Source organism: Erinaceus europaeus, chromosome 2 (genome assembly GCF_950295315.1).
Source record: "Erinaceus europaeus chromosome 2, mEriEur2.1, whole genome shotgun sequence".
NCBI lineage: Eukaryota > Metazoa > Chordata > Mammalia > Eulipotyphla > Erinaceidae > Erinaceus > Erinaceus europaeus.
Genome location: NC_080163.1, coordinates 9,424,738 through 9,441,432, shown reverse-complemented (window position 1 = coordinate 9,441,432; position 16,695 = coordinate 9,424,738). Strand labels below are relative to the sequence as shown.

Below are 16,695 nucleotides of genomic sequence, written 5' to 3'. Positions count from 1 at the left end.
GTCATTATAAGAACAAAATCTGTTAGATGTCTAAACCGTCAAGTCACATGGAATGAATAAGAGACAGTGATATCACAGCCTAGCACTCCTGGTGCCCCAGCTGTCCTGAGGGGTGTGGAGAGGGGCTGAAAGTCCTGCCTTTGACACAAGTCGCCCCTCCACCCCGCTCCTGAACTGTGTGTGTCTGACAGAGGCTTCCTTATCCGTGTCTCATCTCTGGTCTCTGCACAGAGAAATGACAGGAGAGCCCATGTCTTAGCTCTGAGCTCTTTATACTTCACAGTGCACTTGTTCTGTGAGGGATTTATACAAATTGTTATTGAAAGGTCATTAACATCAGTGGTTAAAACTTTACCAGGAACCAGCCAAATAGTTCACTTAGACTATACACCTGCTTTGCCTTGTGATCTAGCTTTGAACCTGGCCCCTGCTTCCGTGCAGGAAACATCAGTGCTGTGATATCTTTCCCTTTTCCATGTCTGTCTCTGTCCCTTGCTTTATATCTGAAAAAGCCTGGAGCTTGAAGTCCCAGCAGCATAGTCAGTGGCTTCCAGCTCCCATGCTGCCTGCACAGCCTGTCTCCCTGCTGCTCTGAGCATGAAGGGGAACGGCCGTCATCTGGAAACCAGAATGTCCTCTGGGCATGTGGCAGTGGGACTCCTCTTTGCATTCCAGACCTTGGTGGGGTCTCTGGGGAACTGCTGTCTGCTTTTCCACTACATCTCGCTCCACTTCTCTGAGCACAGGGTGAGGCCTACAGACATGATTCTCAGACACCTGACCATCGCCAACTCCATGGTCATTCTCTCCAAAGGAGTCACACAGACCATGACAGCTTTGGGTGAGACAGACTTCCTCAGTGATTTGGGCTGCAAACTTGTCTTCTACCTTCACAGGGTGGGCAGTGGGGTTTCCATGGGCACCACCTGTCTCCTGAGTGTGTGTCAGATGGTCACCATCAGCCCCTGGACCTCCAGGTGGGCCCAGCACAAAAACAGGGCTTCCAGGAACATTGAGCGCTACACAGTCCTCATCTGGATACTGCACCTGTCAGTCAACTACGTCATTTTAGCAAGTATGACTAGTACACTGAGAAGCAAAAACATGACACAAAAACAGGATTTTGGATATTGTTCTGCCACATTGAAAGGTGGAATCATAGCTTCACTCTACAGAGCACTGCTTTCAGTCCCTGAAGCGCTGTCTCTGGGCCTCATGACCTGGGCCAGTGGCTCCATGGTCTCCATGCTCCACAGGCACAAGCAGCAGGTCCAGCACCTTCACAGAGCTCGTGTCAGCCCCAGAGCTGCCCCTGAGACCAGGGCCACCCAGAGCATCCTGGTGCTGGTCTGCACCTTTGTCACCTGCTACGTCCTCTCCTCCACCTCTCTCCTTTGTGTTACTCTGTCAAAGAATCCCAGCTGGTGGATGGTGAACCTCTCTGCTCTACTGGCTGCATCTTTCCCCACTGTCAGTCCCTTCCTCCTCATGAGCCAGAGCTCCAGGTTGTGTGGGCCCTGCTGTGTCTGCATGAGGAATACAAGTTGCTTCAATATGATCAAGAAATTTTAATGATGACCATTTGTTGTTGTAATATTTTTCTCACTTATCTCCTCATATTTTTCAATATGCTTACTATGATTAGCAAACTCTCATGATTCAGTCAAGTAGTGTAGACCAAGCTAGTAGTGTAGACCAAGCTTTGTCTCCATACGTAAAAAGTAACGGGTAATGAAGATTATATTAAAGTACCATCTTTTTATTCCCTCCAGGGTTATTACTAGAGCTCCGTGCTGGTACCACAAATCTACCACTCTTGGTGGCTTCTATTTTTTTCTCTTCTATTTTATTGTTTAGAGAAAGAGAAATTGAGAGGGGAGAGGTAACAGAAAGGTGTATTAGACAGACACCTGGAGATCTGCTCTCTGCTCAGGAAGCATCCACTCTGCAGGTGGGAAGTGAGGACTCAAACCTAGGTCTTTGAGCGTACTAATGGGTGCACTCAAAATGTGTGTCACTGCCCTGTTCCCAAATTATTTTTGTTTTGTAGATTCCTTTTTTTCATATTTATGTATTCCCTTTTGTTGCCCTTGTTTTTTCATTGTTGTAGTTATTATTGTTGTTATTGATGTTCTTACTGTTGGATAGGACAGAGAGAAATGGAGAGAGGAGGGGAAGACAGAGAGGGGGAGAGAAAGATAGGCGCCTGCACACCTGCTTCACCGCTTTTGAAGCCACCTTCCCTGCAGGTGGGGAGCCGGGATCCTTACACCAGTCCTTGCAATTTGCAAAATATGCACTTAACCCGCTGTGCTACCACCGAATCTCCATTATATACACTCGTATGAAACTCAAAGTATTTTAATTCTAACAATAAAAAACTCCTGATTCTGCGTTTTAGTAAAGCAATAGGCCCTAAGACACTCCATGGCTTCCCAGAGGTCAGTGGGTATTGAGAGAGGCCAAAGCCTCCCCTCCACCACAGGGATCACCCAGAACTGATGGGAAACTAGGTGACCTGTTAACCTGCAGATTATTACCTACCTCAACACCATGTGGAACTAGTTAGTAAAGTAGTAAAAGTATTGTACTTCTCCTGAGATAATGGTGGGAAAAGTTAAACGACATGGATGTATTAGTTGGAGAGAAGGAGAAAATGAGACAAGGAGAGATGAACAGAAGGGCAGCAGGAAGGCAAAAAGAAACAGGATGAGCTCAGCACAAAGTCATAGCAACTCTTCCACTTAGCTGAGTCCTTCTGAGAATCAAAGGGAGCTTACCATGTAGTTAGCAGCTTAAGGGCTGAATACATGTGGGGCGTGTCAGATAAAATGAATATCTAGCAACCTCAGCTTCTGTCAACTTGCCTCTGCCTTGCTGAAGGGGCATAGAATGCATCCAGACTGCAACTCAGCGGCTCAGCGCTTTCTGAATGATTTGGGCTTTCTGGCTTGTGCAATTAATTCCTTTCCCCTTCATCCAATCTTGGCTCCGGTCTCCTGAATTTTCTAATGAGATTCCTAGGTTCGAGTCCCTAACAATAACTGAGGTAGCTGCCATTTGATACCTGCCCCGTGTCATCTATATCTTTGCTGTGTCCCTAAACTCCTCTGCAGATATACTCCTTATGCTTCTTGCTGATGTCAGCTTCCTGTGGACTTTCTTTGTTATAAACCTATGAAAAGATGGGCTGTTCTTTCTTAGGGCACGCACTTCTCCTGTCTCCCTCAGACAGGTGTTTGCCACACTGGTCTTTCTTAGAATAAACTTTGGTCTTAAAATATATTTCCTTGTTTGATTAACTTTGAGTTAGCCTGGTGGAGATTTCAGAGTCAAGGACCAGTACCCGCATGCCTGTACTATGAATCCAATGCTCCTGGAGGCTTTTTTTTTTTTTACGTTTTATTGCATAAGACAGGGATAAATTGAGAGAGGAAGGGGAGACACAGAGAGACAGAGAGAGAAAGACACCTTTAGACCTGATTCACCACTATCGAAGTGACCTTCCTTCAGGTGAGAAGACAGAGGCTTGAACTAAGCACTTAAGGTGTGAATTAGTACACCGATTGAATTTTACCACTGGGATTAAATTGCTAATGCATTTATAATAACAACTTTTTAAAAATATTAAGTCACCTATAATCTTAGGCCAGGGAGAGCAGAAGCAACTAGTCTTGTTAGTATATAAGAAGCAGTTATTTGTAAATACCATTAAATGACATAATCATGGTAAGATCTTACACGGTACAGTAAATCCTAACCATAGGATTTTCAAAGTAAACCAAGTTCCCAAATAACTTGATTATAATAATAACTGTCTATTGCCATGGGGCCAGGCAGTGGCGCACCTGGTTAAGCACACACATTACAGTGCACAAGGACCCTGGTTCGAGCCCCTGGTCCCCACCTGCAGGGGTAAAGCTTCACAAGTGGTGACGCAGGGCTACAGGTGTCTCTGTCTCCCTTTCTCCTCTCCCCTCCCAATATCTCTCTCTGTCTCTATACAATAATAAATAAATAAGTAAAACAAAAAAATTTAAGAACTAAAAATAATAATTATCTATTTCCTTCTTAAACTCTAAGGCAGAAAGCAACCTTCCTCATTCTCTGTAACATCCACCATTCTCCCAGTCCTAGAAGCTCTGGGGTTTTGTTTGTTTTTCCTCATGCTTCTTTCGATCCCTTGCCATGTGACACTGCATCTACTGATCTCAACCAAATCAATGCACCAGTGTCACCTTGACATCTTTCACTCTGGAGTGTGTCCAGAGATGCCAGGTGTGGAATGTCAGCCCTTCAGCTCCATCATTCTGGGGAGACCTTTCCTAGCTCACAGGACTCCATTTTGGGTGGTGCACTTCCTGACAAAGTGACAGAACCTGGATATAGACCAGCAACCATGAGACAGAGCATATGTTCACATGGATCCATAAGGTAGGGGAAAACATATACCTTAAAGTAAAAATGCACAGTAGTTTGCAATGACTCAGTAAGCGCAGCAAGCAAATAGAAAAACCTAAAAAAAAAAAAAAAAGATACCATAAAGTAGTTAATCAAATAGTTTCTACTTATGCCTAGATACCCTCTTCACCTACTTCCCATTTCACTTCCTTCAGTCACTCTTAGGTCTAATCTTGTTAGATAAAGTAAGGACTCCAAAATCTGGAGACCAGCGCACTTTAATGATAACTCTTTTGGTCACTATCAGGCTACCCCATCTTGCGGGGCCCTAGTCAGGGAGTCTTGGGATTCCCACACAGACATGATGGGTGTAGACCTTTAACAGATTCCTCTCTTCACCATCATTGGTCATCTCCATCAGAGACAACATCATAAACCTTCTAGTGGGCCTCTACAGGACCTTGTCCCTCAATATAGAACAACAACGGTAGAAATTGCCCTACTCTCTGAAGGGAAACTGGGTCAACATATGTTGCCACTTGAGGAAGACAGGTCCTGAAATGAGTGCAGCCTACAATGTTCCATACTGTGACTGTGGACTGCAAGCTTGGACTGAAGGGGACTCAGAGGTTACCCAGGCTTCTGTGCTAAATATGAATAGACATAGTCCCTAGTCATGTCGATGGGGTTTACAGTTGATGGTATTTATATACTGTTCCCATATTTGGGAGCTTAATTTCTTTCCTGATGCAGCTTTCTAGTCCTATTCTCAACTCTGACACCAACTTCCCAGACATTGAGGCCAACTGCATGTTACTTGTTGGGCTCAGGCAAAAATTAGTAAAATCATGGGCCTCTTGGAATATACTAAAAGACTTCCTAGCTTTTTCCAAAAGGGAGACCCCATATCTCTTTGCTATATTGTTACCTTTAGGTTCCTGTTTATTAAACACTTTGTCCTGATTTATATCTTAATGCTTTTCAGCCACCATGTCGCAGGTGCTACCATCACATCCTGACTTCCCTGAGCAGACGACCTCACCAATGTGTCCTGCAGCCCTGCCTCCCCAGAGTCCTGTCCCATTAGGGAGAGATAGAAATAGGCTGGGCCTGGGAGTATGGATCCACCTGTCAAAGCCATGTCCAGCAGAGAAGCAATTACAGAAGCCAGACCTCCAAGCTTCTGCACCCCATAACGAATTTTAGTCTATATTCCCAGAGGGATAAAGAATAAGGAACCTTCCAATGGAGGGAATGGGATATGGAACTCTTGTGGAGGAACTGTATGGAATTGTACCCCTCTTCTCCCACAATCTAGTCGATCATTATAAAAGCACATAACCAATTGGGACACCGCCCACCCAATAAAAATCTTACGTGGAATTCGCATTCACTCACTATTTTCCATTTTTCCTGGGGATGTTAAGTACCACCAACTCAACCTGCATAGTTGGGGCAATGAAAACTACATTGCCCAGAATTCTCCGCGCATCACCAGTCCTTTGGACCCATTGCGCTTGCGCACATCCTGGGAGCAGGACTGACTTCCAGCGGCGGCAGTAATTTTGATTGGGCTACGGTAAGGGGCCCGAGCAGGAGATGCTGGATGGGCTGGTCCTGATCGCTGCCCGGGTCCGAGGCTCTGCTAGTTGGGGTCTGCAGGACACAGAGCCCTGTCTTCCTCCGCACTGATGGCAGCGGTCCAGGTGACCCCGTCCTTGGCGCCCCAGCCAGGCTGGGGGATGTGACCGGGGGAGACCCTCCCACCTGACTCACCCCATGGGGGTCACTGTGATGCCCCTGACTCACCCCATGGGGGTCACTGTGATGCCCCTGACTCGCCCCATGGGGGTCACTGTGATGCCCCTGACTCACCCCATGGGGGTCACTGTGATGCCCCCTGACTGCTTTCTTAAATAAATAAATAAATAAATAAATAAATAAATAAATAAAATAGAAAAAAAGAAAGGAAAAAAATGACCAGTACTGATACCCAGTCACAATCCTGGTGACAATAATAATAATAAAAATATATGAAGTCGGGCCAGCAAAATGGTTCCCTTGGATGGTGTGCTGCTTTGCATGTGTGCAATTCGGGTGAGACCAGCCCGAACTGCACTGAAGGAGCTTCAGAGCCATGGACACTTTCACTCTGCATCCCTGTCTCTAATTTCTTTTCTTGTCAAGGTAGGACCAGGGTTCCTACCTGTGAAGGGGAGGGAGCCAGAAGGGGGTGGACCCAGGGACCAGGAAGGGGTTTCAGAGGGGTGAGTTGTGGTAGCATCTATTTTAGGGAGATATGGAATTTACCCTGAGGTCACAACTGTCTTCTACAATTATCAGATAAATCAATAAATAAAGTGAGTTTAAAACTATACACCAGAGGGCTGGGGAGGTAGCATGTGGTTATGCAAAAGATTTTGGATGCCTGAGACTCAAGAGTCCAGGTTCAATATCCAGCATTCACATAAACTAGAAACAAACTGTGCTGGGTTTTTTTTTTTGTTGTTGTTGTTCATTTGTTTGATTTTGTTTTTAATCTCCATTAAATAGAAACATCCAGTTAGGACTGGAGAGATAGCATAATGTCTATACAAAAAGCCTTTTATGATCAATGGTCTTGGGTTCAATCCTCACACCATTGTAAGCCAGAGATAAGCAATACTCTGATAAAAAGAAAAAAAAATGATCCCCCAATTGTGAGCCCCTGTGGAAAGCAGGCTGGTGAGTCCTCACACAAACAGAAACGGACCAACAATGCCACTACTGCATATGTCCAAATATTAAAAAACACTTGTGCAAAATGTATTTGTGGGGGCTGGGTGGTGGCACACCTGGTTGAGCACACATGTTACAGTGCTCAAGGACCATAGTTCAAGTCCCTGGTCCCCACCTTCAGGGGGAAAGCTTTGCAAGTGGTGAAGCAGGGCTGCTTGTATCTCATTGTCTCTCTTCCCTGATATAGCCCCATTCTTTTTTGATTTCTGGCTGTCTTTATCCATTAAATAAAGATAATACAAACTTTTTTTAAAATTGTATTTGCTTCCTATGCCCATGTTTCAGCCATTCACAAAGACAGAATGCAGACCCAACCTAAACTCCCAACCACAGAGCAAGACAAGATAAAGAAGTTATGGGGGTTGGAGCGATGCCTAGTGGTTGTACAAAAGAGAAAGAGAAGGATGAATATGTGATGATCCCACTTATAGACAGAAGTGAAAAATAATAAGAAGAACAGAAGGGAAAACACTCAGCAGAACTCGGACTGGAGTTGGAGTACTGCTCCAAAGTAAAAGACTCTGGGGTGGTGGGGAGGGTTCATGTCCTGGAACAAGATGGTGGAGGAGGACCTAGTGGGAGTTGAATTGTTACATGGAAAACAGAAATGTTACACATGTACCGACTACTGTATTTTACTGTCGACTGTGAACCATTAATTCCCCCAATAATAAATCAATAAATGAATAACAAAAAACAGATAGACCAAAAATAGCATCCTGCAATGACAGAGAATGAGACTGTAGTGGGCTGGGTGATGACACACTCAGCTGAGCAGACACATGCACAAGGATCTGGGTGTGAGCCCCCACTCCACACCTGCAGGAGGAAAGCTTCACTAACAGGTGAATCAGGTCTACATATTCTATTTGTCTCCCTCTCTATCTCCTCTTCCTTCTGTATATCTCTCCTGTCAAATAGAAAAAAGATATATGTTAAATGTGTCTTCTAGGAGTTGTGGATTCACAGTGCTGGCACAAAGCCCCAGCAATAACCCTGGAAGCAATTTAAAAAAATTAGAGAATAAGACTGAATCATTTGGTTAAAGCTACAAAACATTCAAGAAAGAGTTTATGCCTATAATTTTTTCAGTTGTAAATGGTGGTTGTAATTTTTTTAATTTTTATATATAAAAAGGAAACAATGACAAAAACCATAGGATAAGAGAAGTACAACTCCCACCACTGGAACTCTGTATCCCATTCCTTTCCCTCCCCTGATAGCTTTCCTATTCTTTATCCCTCTGGGAGTATGGATTCAGGGTCCTTATGGGGTGCAGAAGGTGGAAGGTCTGGCTTCTGTAATTACTTCCACGCTGAATATGGGCATTGACAGGTGGATCCATATTACCAGCCTGCCTCTCTCTTTCCCTAGTGTGGTGGGGTTCTGGGAAAGCAGGGCTCCAGGACACATAGGTGGGGTCATCTGCGCAGGAAGGTCCAGTTGGCATCATGGTGGCATCTGGAACCTGGTGGCTGTAAAAAGAGTTAACATATAGAGCCAGACAAATTGTTGACTAATCATATTCATAAAGGATGGAAGAGTTTATATGAAGAATAGTTTATATGAAGGTAGTAATTTTTATTTTTTATTAGTGATTTATTATTAATTTACAAGATTGTAAGATAACTGTGGTATAATTCCACACATTTTTCACATTTGAGAGTTCCTTTCTTTATTTTTATGTTTTTAAGAGGGGTACAACTCCATATATTTCCCACCACCAGAACTCCATATCCCATCCCCTCCCCTGATAGCTTTCCTAATATTTAACCTTCCTGAAGCATGGACCCAGGGTCAGTATGGGGTGCAGAAGGAGGATGTTCTGGCTTCTGTAATTTCTTTCCCCCTGATCATGGGTGTTGGCAAGCCCAACCAAAAAGATATGTGTACATCTATATTCAAAGCAGCACAATTCACAATAGCTAAAACCTGGAAGCAACCCAGGTGCCCAACAGCAAATGAGTGGCTGAGAAAGCTATGGTACATATACACAATGGAATACTATGCAGCTATTAAGAACAATGAGTCCACCTTATCTGACCCATCTTGGACAGAGCTAGAAGTAATTATGTTAAGTCAGCTAAGTCAGAAAGATAAAGATGAGTATGGGATGTCCCCACTCATCAACAAAAGTTGAGAAAGAAGAACATAAAAGGAAACTAAAAGCAGGATCTGATTAAACTGAGAGCAGGGCACCAATGTAAAAACCCTGTGGTGAAGGGGAAGGTGGCCATTGGGCTTCCTGGTGTGATGGGGAGTTGGGAGGAGGGGGTGGGTGGGTATGGGGCACAGTCTTCTGGTGGTGGGAATGGTGTTTATGTACATTCCTTTTAAGGTGTAAACACATAAACCACTATTTAATTCATATGAGACGGGAAAAATTGATCATATGTCTTGAACTTTCCTAGCTCACAGGACACCATTTTGGGTGGTGCACTTCCTGACAAAGTTACAGAACCTGGATATAGTCTTGTCAATACTTCCATTTTATATATCTTAAAAAAAGATCAACAGAAAAAAATAGATTCCTGGGTGTAACACTTGTTCTGCACAGGCTGGGGGTATGGATTGACCTGCCACCACCCATGCCAGAACTCCCTACTTCTGTAGCCCACCCCCCAAAAAATTTTTTTGGTCCCTACACCCAAAGGAGGAGAAATGTGAGGGGAAATTGAGCAGAGGGCTCTGAAACCGAATTCCATCAGGACTCAGAGAGAGGAAAGGAAAAGATGAAGGACATTCAGAAGTATCACTAGGTGCAGCTGTGACTTAGGAAGAGAAGGAGGCTGGGAAGACAGTTCATCGTTCTGCAAGCAACTCTTCTGCTGAGGCTATGAGGTCCCAGGGTCAATCCTCAGCACCACCAGAAGCCAAAGCTGAGCAGGGCTCTGGGAAAAGAAAAGGGGTGGAGGGCCGGTCCGGGTGGTGGTGGTGCACCTGGTGGAACCAACAGATCATAAGCGCTAGGACATGGGTTCAAGCCCACACCCACCCCCACACTTCAGGGAGGAAGCATGGAGCAGGGCTGCAGATGACAGGGAAACAAGATACCATCACGGCAGAAACACTTGGTGAGGGTGAGTGCACGGAGAAAAGCACAAAACGCCGGGAGAGCTTCAGAGAGACAGCAGTTTATTGAGTGCACAGCTGAGCAGATACACTGTCAAGCAGGAGGGTGGGCAGAGGCCTCGCACCAACCCCAAACAAACACACCAGGTGGCGAGTCCAGTCAGACTGGAGAGGGCACCATAGAATGCATGGCCCCGGGAGTCTAGCGGTAGCGCAGCGGGTTAAACGCAGGTGGCACAAAGCAGGAGCACCAGCATCAGGATCCTGGTTCCAGCCCCCGGATCCCCATCTACAGGGGAGTCGCTTCACAGGCAGTGAAGCAGGTCTGCAGGTGTCTCTCTTTCTCTGTCCCTCTCTCAATAATAATTACAACAATAAAACAACGAGGACAACAAAACAGAAAATAAATAAATAAATTATATATATATATGAAGGTATGGTCACCAGTGTGTCAAAGGCATGAGGTGGGAAGTGAAGGGTTATGGCTTCTATCCTAATATGGTGGGGCAGCTATGAGAAAGTTGGGGAAGGGCCATTGGCAGGGTTGGAATGAGGAAGCTGGGGGAGAAGCCTTGGCTTGGAAATCCCGGGTCCACTTTAGGTCAACGGGGCAAGAGAGGACTCTCCTACCTCCCTCCAGAGGAGGGGACTCGGGGTCGGCTCACTCAGGCTATCAGGGAGCCCAATGGGCTAGTTTCTTCCAGACCATGGTCCCTCCCCAGAAAGTTATTACTACTACTACTTCTACTACTAACAATAATAATATAAAGCCACCTGGAACCTGGTGGCTGAAAAAGAGTTAAGATATAAAGCAGAACAAATTGTTGACTAATCACCAAGCTAAAGGCAAGAATATTGCAGATGAAGATTTGGGGGCTCAGTTTTTGGAAAAGCTCGTAGGTTTGTTTTAGGTATATTCCAAGGAGCCCATGACTTTACTAGTTTTTGTCTGAGCCTGACATCAAAATGCAGGTGGGTCCAGGTGATTGTCTGGGGTGACGGTGTCATAGTTGGAAAAAGGACTAGAAAGCTGGATAAAGAGAGTAGCTCCCAAATATGGGGAAGTGGAGGAGTATTATAAACTGTAAACCCCACCGGTTTGACCTGTGAGCCATGTTCAGCACAGGAGCCCGTGTAACCTCTATGTGAGCTGAGGCTGTGGGAGGGCTGGGCGTGGTGCTGTGACAGAGTGTGGGGGTGTGGGGAGAGAGTGAGCCTGCTGGACCTGTGGACCAGGGTCTGCTTCAGCCTGTGGCCTGTGTGAGGGAGGACCGTCCCCACTGAGACTCAAGTACCCAGTCTCAGTATCCAGAATAATTAGCAGCTCCTCTGTGTTTGGAGTTGCCAGCTGTGAATGCTGAGGGCTCCATATCTGCAGACTGTGGTCACTTCATTTATCAGAAAGCATGTTGCAGGTTTTCACACACCACCAGCAGCACAGGCAGAGAATGGCTACGAATGTCAGCATTCTTAACTGGGAAGAAGTGAATTTTCTTTCCTATTACCAGGGAGTCATAGTACCGGTCAAATTCTTCTTTTTAAAAAATAAATTAATGTTTTATTTATTTATTCCCTTTTGTTGCCCTTGTTGTTTTATTGTTGTAGTTATTATTGCTATCATCATTGTTGAATATTACAGAGAGATATGGAGAGAGGAGGGGAAGACAGATAGGGTTAGAGAAAGATAGACATCTGCAGACCTGCTTCACCACCAGTGAAGCAACCACCTGACTCCTTAAGCCAACACATTTTTTGAGAGTCAATATTTGTCAGGGATATAGATCTCTAGTATTTTTTGTTTGTTTGTTTTCCTTATGTTTTTTGGTGGAGTCCTTTTCTGTTATAGAGATCAAAATGATATACTAACCTCATAAGAGATGTTTGAGAGGATTCCCTCTTCTTCTATTTTCTGGAAGAGTTTGAGAAGAATACCCCACTCTCCACAAGGTTTCACAAGTCTTGCCCAACTGCTCTTTAGTTCACGAGGGTATGAAGAGAGAGTTCTGTAGGATTAGATAAGAATTCATCTGTCTCAATAATAACAACTTAACTTGTTTACATAATGTTTTGTGTCTTGTAAATCACATAGAATGGGACTCAGTGAGGAGGGATTGTTCAGCACCATGACCTGTGACATTGTTCTTGTGACCCTGACATGACAGTGAACCAGGGTCTCTGTGACAGTGACTGGCCAGTCAGCTATGTGTTGTGCAGGTCTGTTGTGGGCAGGGGCAGGACTCTAATCACAGTCTACAGCAACATGTCTTTGTAATGAAATGGTAACTAGGATTTTCAACTATGACTGTGATGTTTACTGACAGAATTCTCACACAGGAAAAGAAAATGAGAATAACAAAAATTAGAACACGTGTTGTGTGAATGACATGACCTGTTCAAAGAAAGAAACCTCTAGACAGAACTGACTTGTCTGAGTCCCAGATGTCCCTGCTGAGGAGTGTGGAAAGGGGAGAGCCCTGGTTTTACCATCATTCCCCTCCCACACTGCTGCTGAACCCCATGGGTCTCCTTATCTATGTCTAATCTTCATCCCTCTGCACAGTGAGATGAGAGGAATGTGTGTCTGTGGAGACACCAGTCTGAACATCTCTGATCTTGTCTGATCTTGGTAACCAAGCATGGAAGGGAAGGACTGGTTAGCACCTGGATAGGAGACACGAGCCTCTGTGGCATGGTCATGAATACAATGGCATTGCCCTCACCCCAGTGCCTCAAGGAGAAATACAGACTCAGTGCTAGTGAAATGCCAACAGAGGTGGAGATTCCACTGTCTCAGTGCAAATGACAAATTGTCTACTGGATGGGCTGGACTGACTGAAGAATATTGAATTTCAGAGAACACTGTCGCTCTGCCTCCTGCCTTCTGTTCCCTGCAGGCTTTTCTGACAGGAAGGCAGACAGCTGTCTCCAGGAAGCCAGCACTGGGACTCCTTTTTGCTTTGCAGACCTCAGTGGGGACCCTGGGGAATTACTTCCTGCTTTTCCACTATGTCTCCCTGTCCCTCGCAGGAGACAGGATGAGGCCCACAGACGTGATTCTCAGACACCTGACCATCGCCAACTCCACTGTCATTCTCTCTAGGGGAGTCACACAGACCATGGCAACTTTGGGGGTGAGAGACTTCCTCAGTGATCTGGGCTGCAAACTTGTCTTCTACCTTCACAGGGTGGGCAGGGGGATTTCCATGGGCACAACCTGCCTCCTGAGTGTGTGTCAGATGATCACCATCAGCCCCTGGACCTCCAGGTGGGCCCAGCACAAAGACAGGGCTGCCAGGAACATTGAGCGCTACATAGTTTTGATTTGGACACTGCACCTGTCAGTCAACTATGTTATTTTAGCAAGTATGACTAGTACACTGAGAAGCAAAAACATGACCCAAAAACAGGATTTTGGATATTGTTCTGCCACATTTAAAGGTGGAATCGTAGCTTCACTCTACAGTGCACTGTTCTCAGTCCCTGATGCGCTGACTCTGGGCCTCATGCTCTGGGCCAGTGGCTCCATGGTCTCCATGCTCCACAGGCAAAAGCAGCAGGTGCAGCACCTTCACAGAGCTCGTGTCACCCCCAGAGCTGCCCCTGAGACCAGGGCCACCCAGAGAATCCTGGTGCTGGTCAGCACCTTTGTCACCTACTACGTCCTCTCCTCCGCCTGTCACCTCTGCATTGCTCTGTCAAAGAATCTCAGCTGGTGGATGTTGAACTTCTCTGCTCTATTGGCTGCATATTTCCCCACTGTCAGCCCCTTCCTCCTCATGAGCCGAGCTCCAGGCTGTGTGGGCCCTGCCGTGTCTGCATGAGGGACTCAACTCCCCCACTACTGTCATGAGGAAGGTGGACTTTCTGTGCTTTTGCACAGTATTGAATCCATCCTCAGATGCCCTTACTTTATTGTTCCCCTATCAGAGCACAATCAACAAGGCTGAGATGGTATCTAATGCTTAAAATCCAAGTAAAATGTAATGATTTGGAATGTAACCACAAGAAATTGGCATTTTCTTCTCTATTTACTTAATGGACTGAGACAGTAAAAAATTGAGAGGGGTACAGAGTGTAGATAGCATAATGTTCATGCAAATTGACTCTCATAGCTGAGGCTCCAAGTTCCCAGATTCAGTCCACTGCACCACCATGAGCCAGAGCTGAGCAGTGCTGTGGTAGAAAGAAAGAAAGAAAGAAAGAAAGAAAGAAAGAAAGAAAGAAAGAAAGAAAGAAAGAAAGAAAGAAAGAAAGAAAAGGAGAAAGAAATTGAGAGGGAAGGGGGAGACAGAAAGGGAGCCATTCAGAGATACATCTGCAGCCCTGCTTCAGCACTTGTAAAGCTACCCCACTGCAGGTGAGGACTGGGGGCTCCAACCCAGGTCTTTGCACATTGTAACAGGTGTGCTCAGCCAGGTGCACCACCACTGGACCCCAACATTTTCTTAAGTCTTTATTTGCCCACAGAGTTGTTGCTGTAGCATGGAGCCTGCACAATGAATCCATGTTCCCAGTGCTTATTATTACCTTTTTAACTTAATCTTTTCATTTTGATAGAAATATATAAACTGAGAGAGAATGGGGAGACAGACATGGAGAACGAGACGGAAAGAAACCTGCAGCCCTGCTTCATTTTTTGTGAAGCTCCCCCACAGAACTTGCTGTGAGGAGACTTGAACTCAGGTCCTTGTGAGTGGTGCTGTGTGATCTCTACTGGGTGCACCACTGTACAACCCATTCTTCGCCTTCTAATTCCCCTCCTCCTCCTCCTCCTCCTCCTCCTGCTCCTCTCCTCCTATTTTGTTTCCCAACACCAGTGTCACTTTAAGGAAATACTGGTTGACACAGTCTCAGTTGTCACAAGAGAGCATTTGCATATTTTCTCAAGAAAGGTGTCAGTTGACTTCATGATTTTTTTAGGTTGTTTCTTCATGAAACTGGGAAGCACACTTGCCTATATTAGCCCCAAACTGTGCTTTTAAGAGACACACACAGAGAGAGAAGACACAACAATAAAGCCTCCCCCATTGCCAAAGCTCCTTACCCATTGCACCAGGGCTGAAACATGCATCCCCTGTGTGTACAGCCACTTCTTAACCTTGATAGTGGAGCGTTTCTGAATCTTTGTGTTAACAGAATACTTTTTCCTAAGTCAGTCTGGAGAGTAGGCAGTGTGTGTGTGTGTGTGTGTGTGTGTGTGTGTGTGTGTGTGTTGTCATGTGCATTTCAATATGGCAAATTCAAACTCCCTCCTGTTATCTGGACCTGAGTTGCTGACTGGTGGTTGGTACAGATCAGGGAAAGTCAGTCAGACATGGAACCAAAAGGATGTTCAAGGGCTAAGTCACTAAAATGGTGACAGTGTTTGACACTGGATTAATCAACATACAATAGTTGGCTAAGTCTACCTTCTTCTTCTAGCATTTGCCCTTCTTCCGTAGCCAGTCAACAGCGTCAGGTTGAGCCTGATGTCTGCTTGTTGCTGGCTTTGAAAGTGACTAGGATCCATGTGGATTCAGTCAGCTAGGAAGGATCGTTAGTTTCCCCAGTAAATGGGTACTCATGGGATGCACCACGAGAAGGTCGATCCAATGCATCCCCTAAGTCTACCTGAAAGTATTGATTCCATGACAAAAACAAAATCCACTCTAAACAAAATAATGACCATGAGATCAGAGAGACGATACAAGTATGAACACAGGGATGAGCCTGGTTGAGTGCAGACTGCCACGTGCAGGGGCCTGGGTTCCAGCCCCGGCTCCCCTCCTGCAGGAGGGAGGCTGTAAGAGTGGGGAAGCAGGTCTGCAGGTGTTGTCTCTCTCTCTCTCTTCCCTCTCTATCTCCCCTCCTCTCTCTCCTTCTCTAGGTCTTTTCCACTCTGGAATGATGCTCTTAGATACGGATGATAGATAGATGACAGGGTAGATAGACAAATGAAGGCAGAGACAGACAGACAGAGACACTGAGAGACACAGAGAATGAACCCACATCACTAAGCCATCCTCCAGTAGTGGGCACAGTCTGAACCTGGCCCAGCTGTAGGTAAAGCAGAGCACATCAAGGGAGACATTGTTCCAGTGCCCCTCTTACTTTAGCTTTGCCACCATGAACTAGCCAGGGGCTTCAATTTTTAAAAATATTTTATCTTTAATTTATCTGTAAAAAAATATTGACAACACCATAGGATAAGAGGGATACAATTCCCACCACCAGGCTTCCATATCCCACCCCCTCCACTGGAAGATTTCCTATTCTTTATCCCTCTGGGAGCACAGACCCAGGATCATTATGGGGTGCAGAAGGTGGAGGGTGTAGCTTCTGTAATTGCTCCTCCACTGGACATGGACATTCGTAGGTCAATCTATACCCCCTAGCCTGTTTCTCTCTCTCCCTAGTTGGGGCAGGGCTCTAGGGAGGTGGTGTTGCAGGACACACTGGTGAAGT

General features: G+C 45.6%; 2 protein-coding genes across 2 annotated transcripts; both read left to right on the top strand.

Annotated features, from left to right (window-relative positions):
* Positions 1-630: 630 nt before the first annotated feature.
* Positions 631-1,572, top strand: LOC132532734 (vomeronasal type-1 receptor 4-like). The gene has a single exon (XM_060171211.1). It carries the CDS (start codon positions 631-633, stop codon positions 1,570-1,572), a length of 942 nt encoding a protein of 313 aa, XP_060027194.1.
* A 3,819-nt stretch (positions 1,573-5,391) lies between these two features.
* On the top strand, positions 5,392-14,681 carry LOC107523448 (vomeronasal type-1 receptor 4-like). Its single transcript, XM_060171204.1, has 2 exons — positions 5,392-5,400; positions 13,146-14,681. The coding sequence occupies exons 1-2, from the start codon at positions 5,392-5,394 to the stop codon at positions 14,070-14,072; spliced, it is 936 nt and encodes a 311-aa protein (XP_060027187.1). The 3' UTR covers positions 14,073-14,681.
* The last annotated feature ends 2,014 nt before the right edge of the window (positions 14,682-16,695 follow it).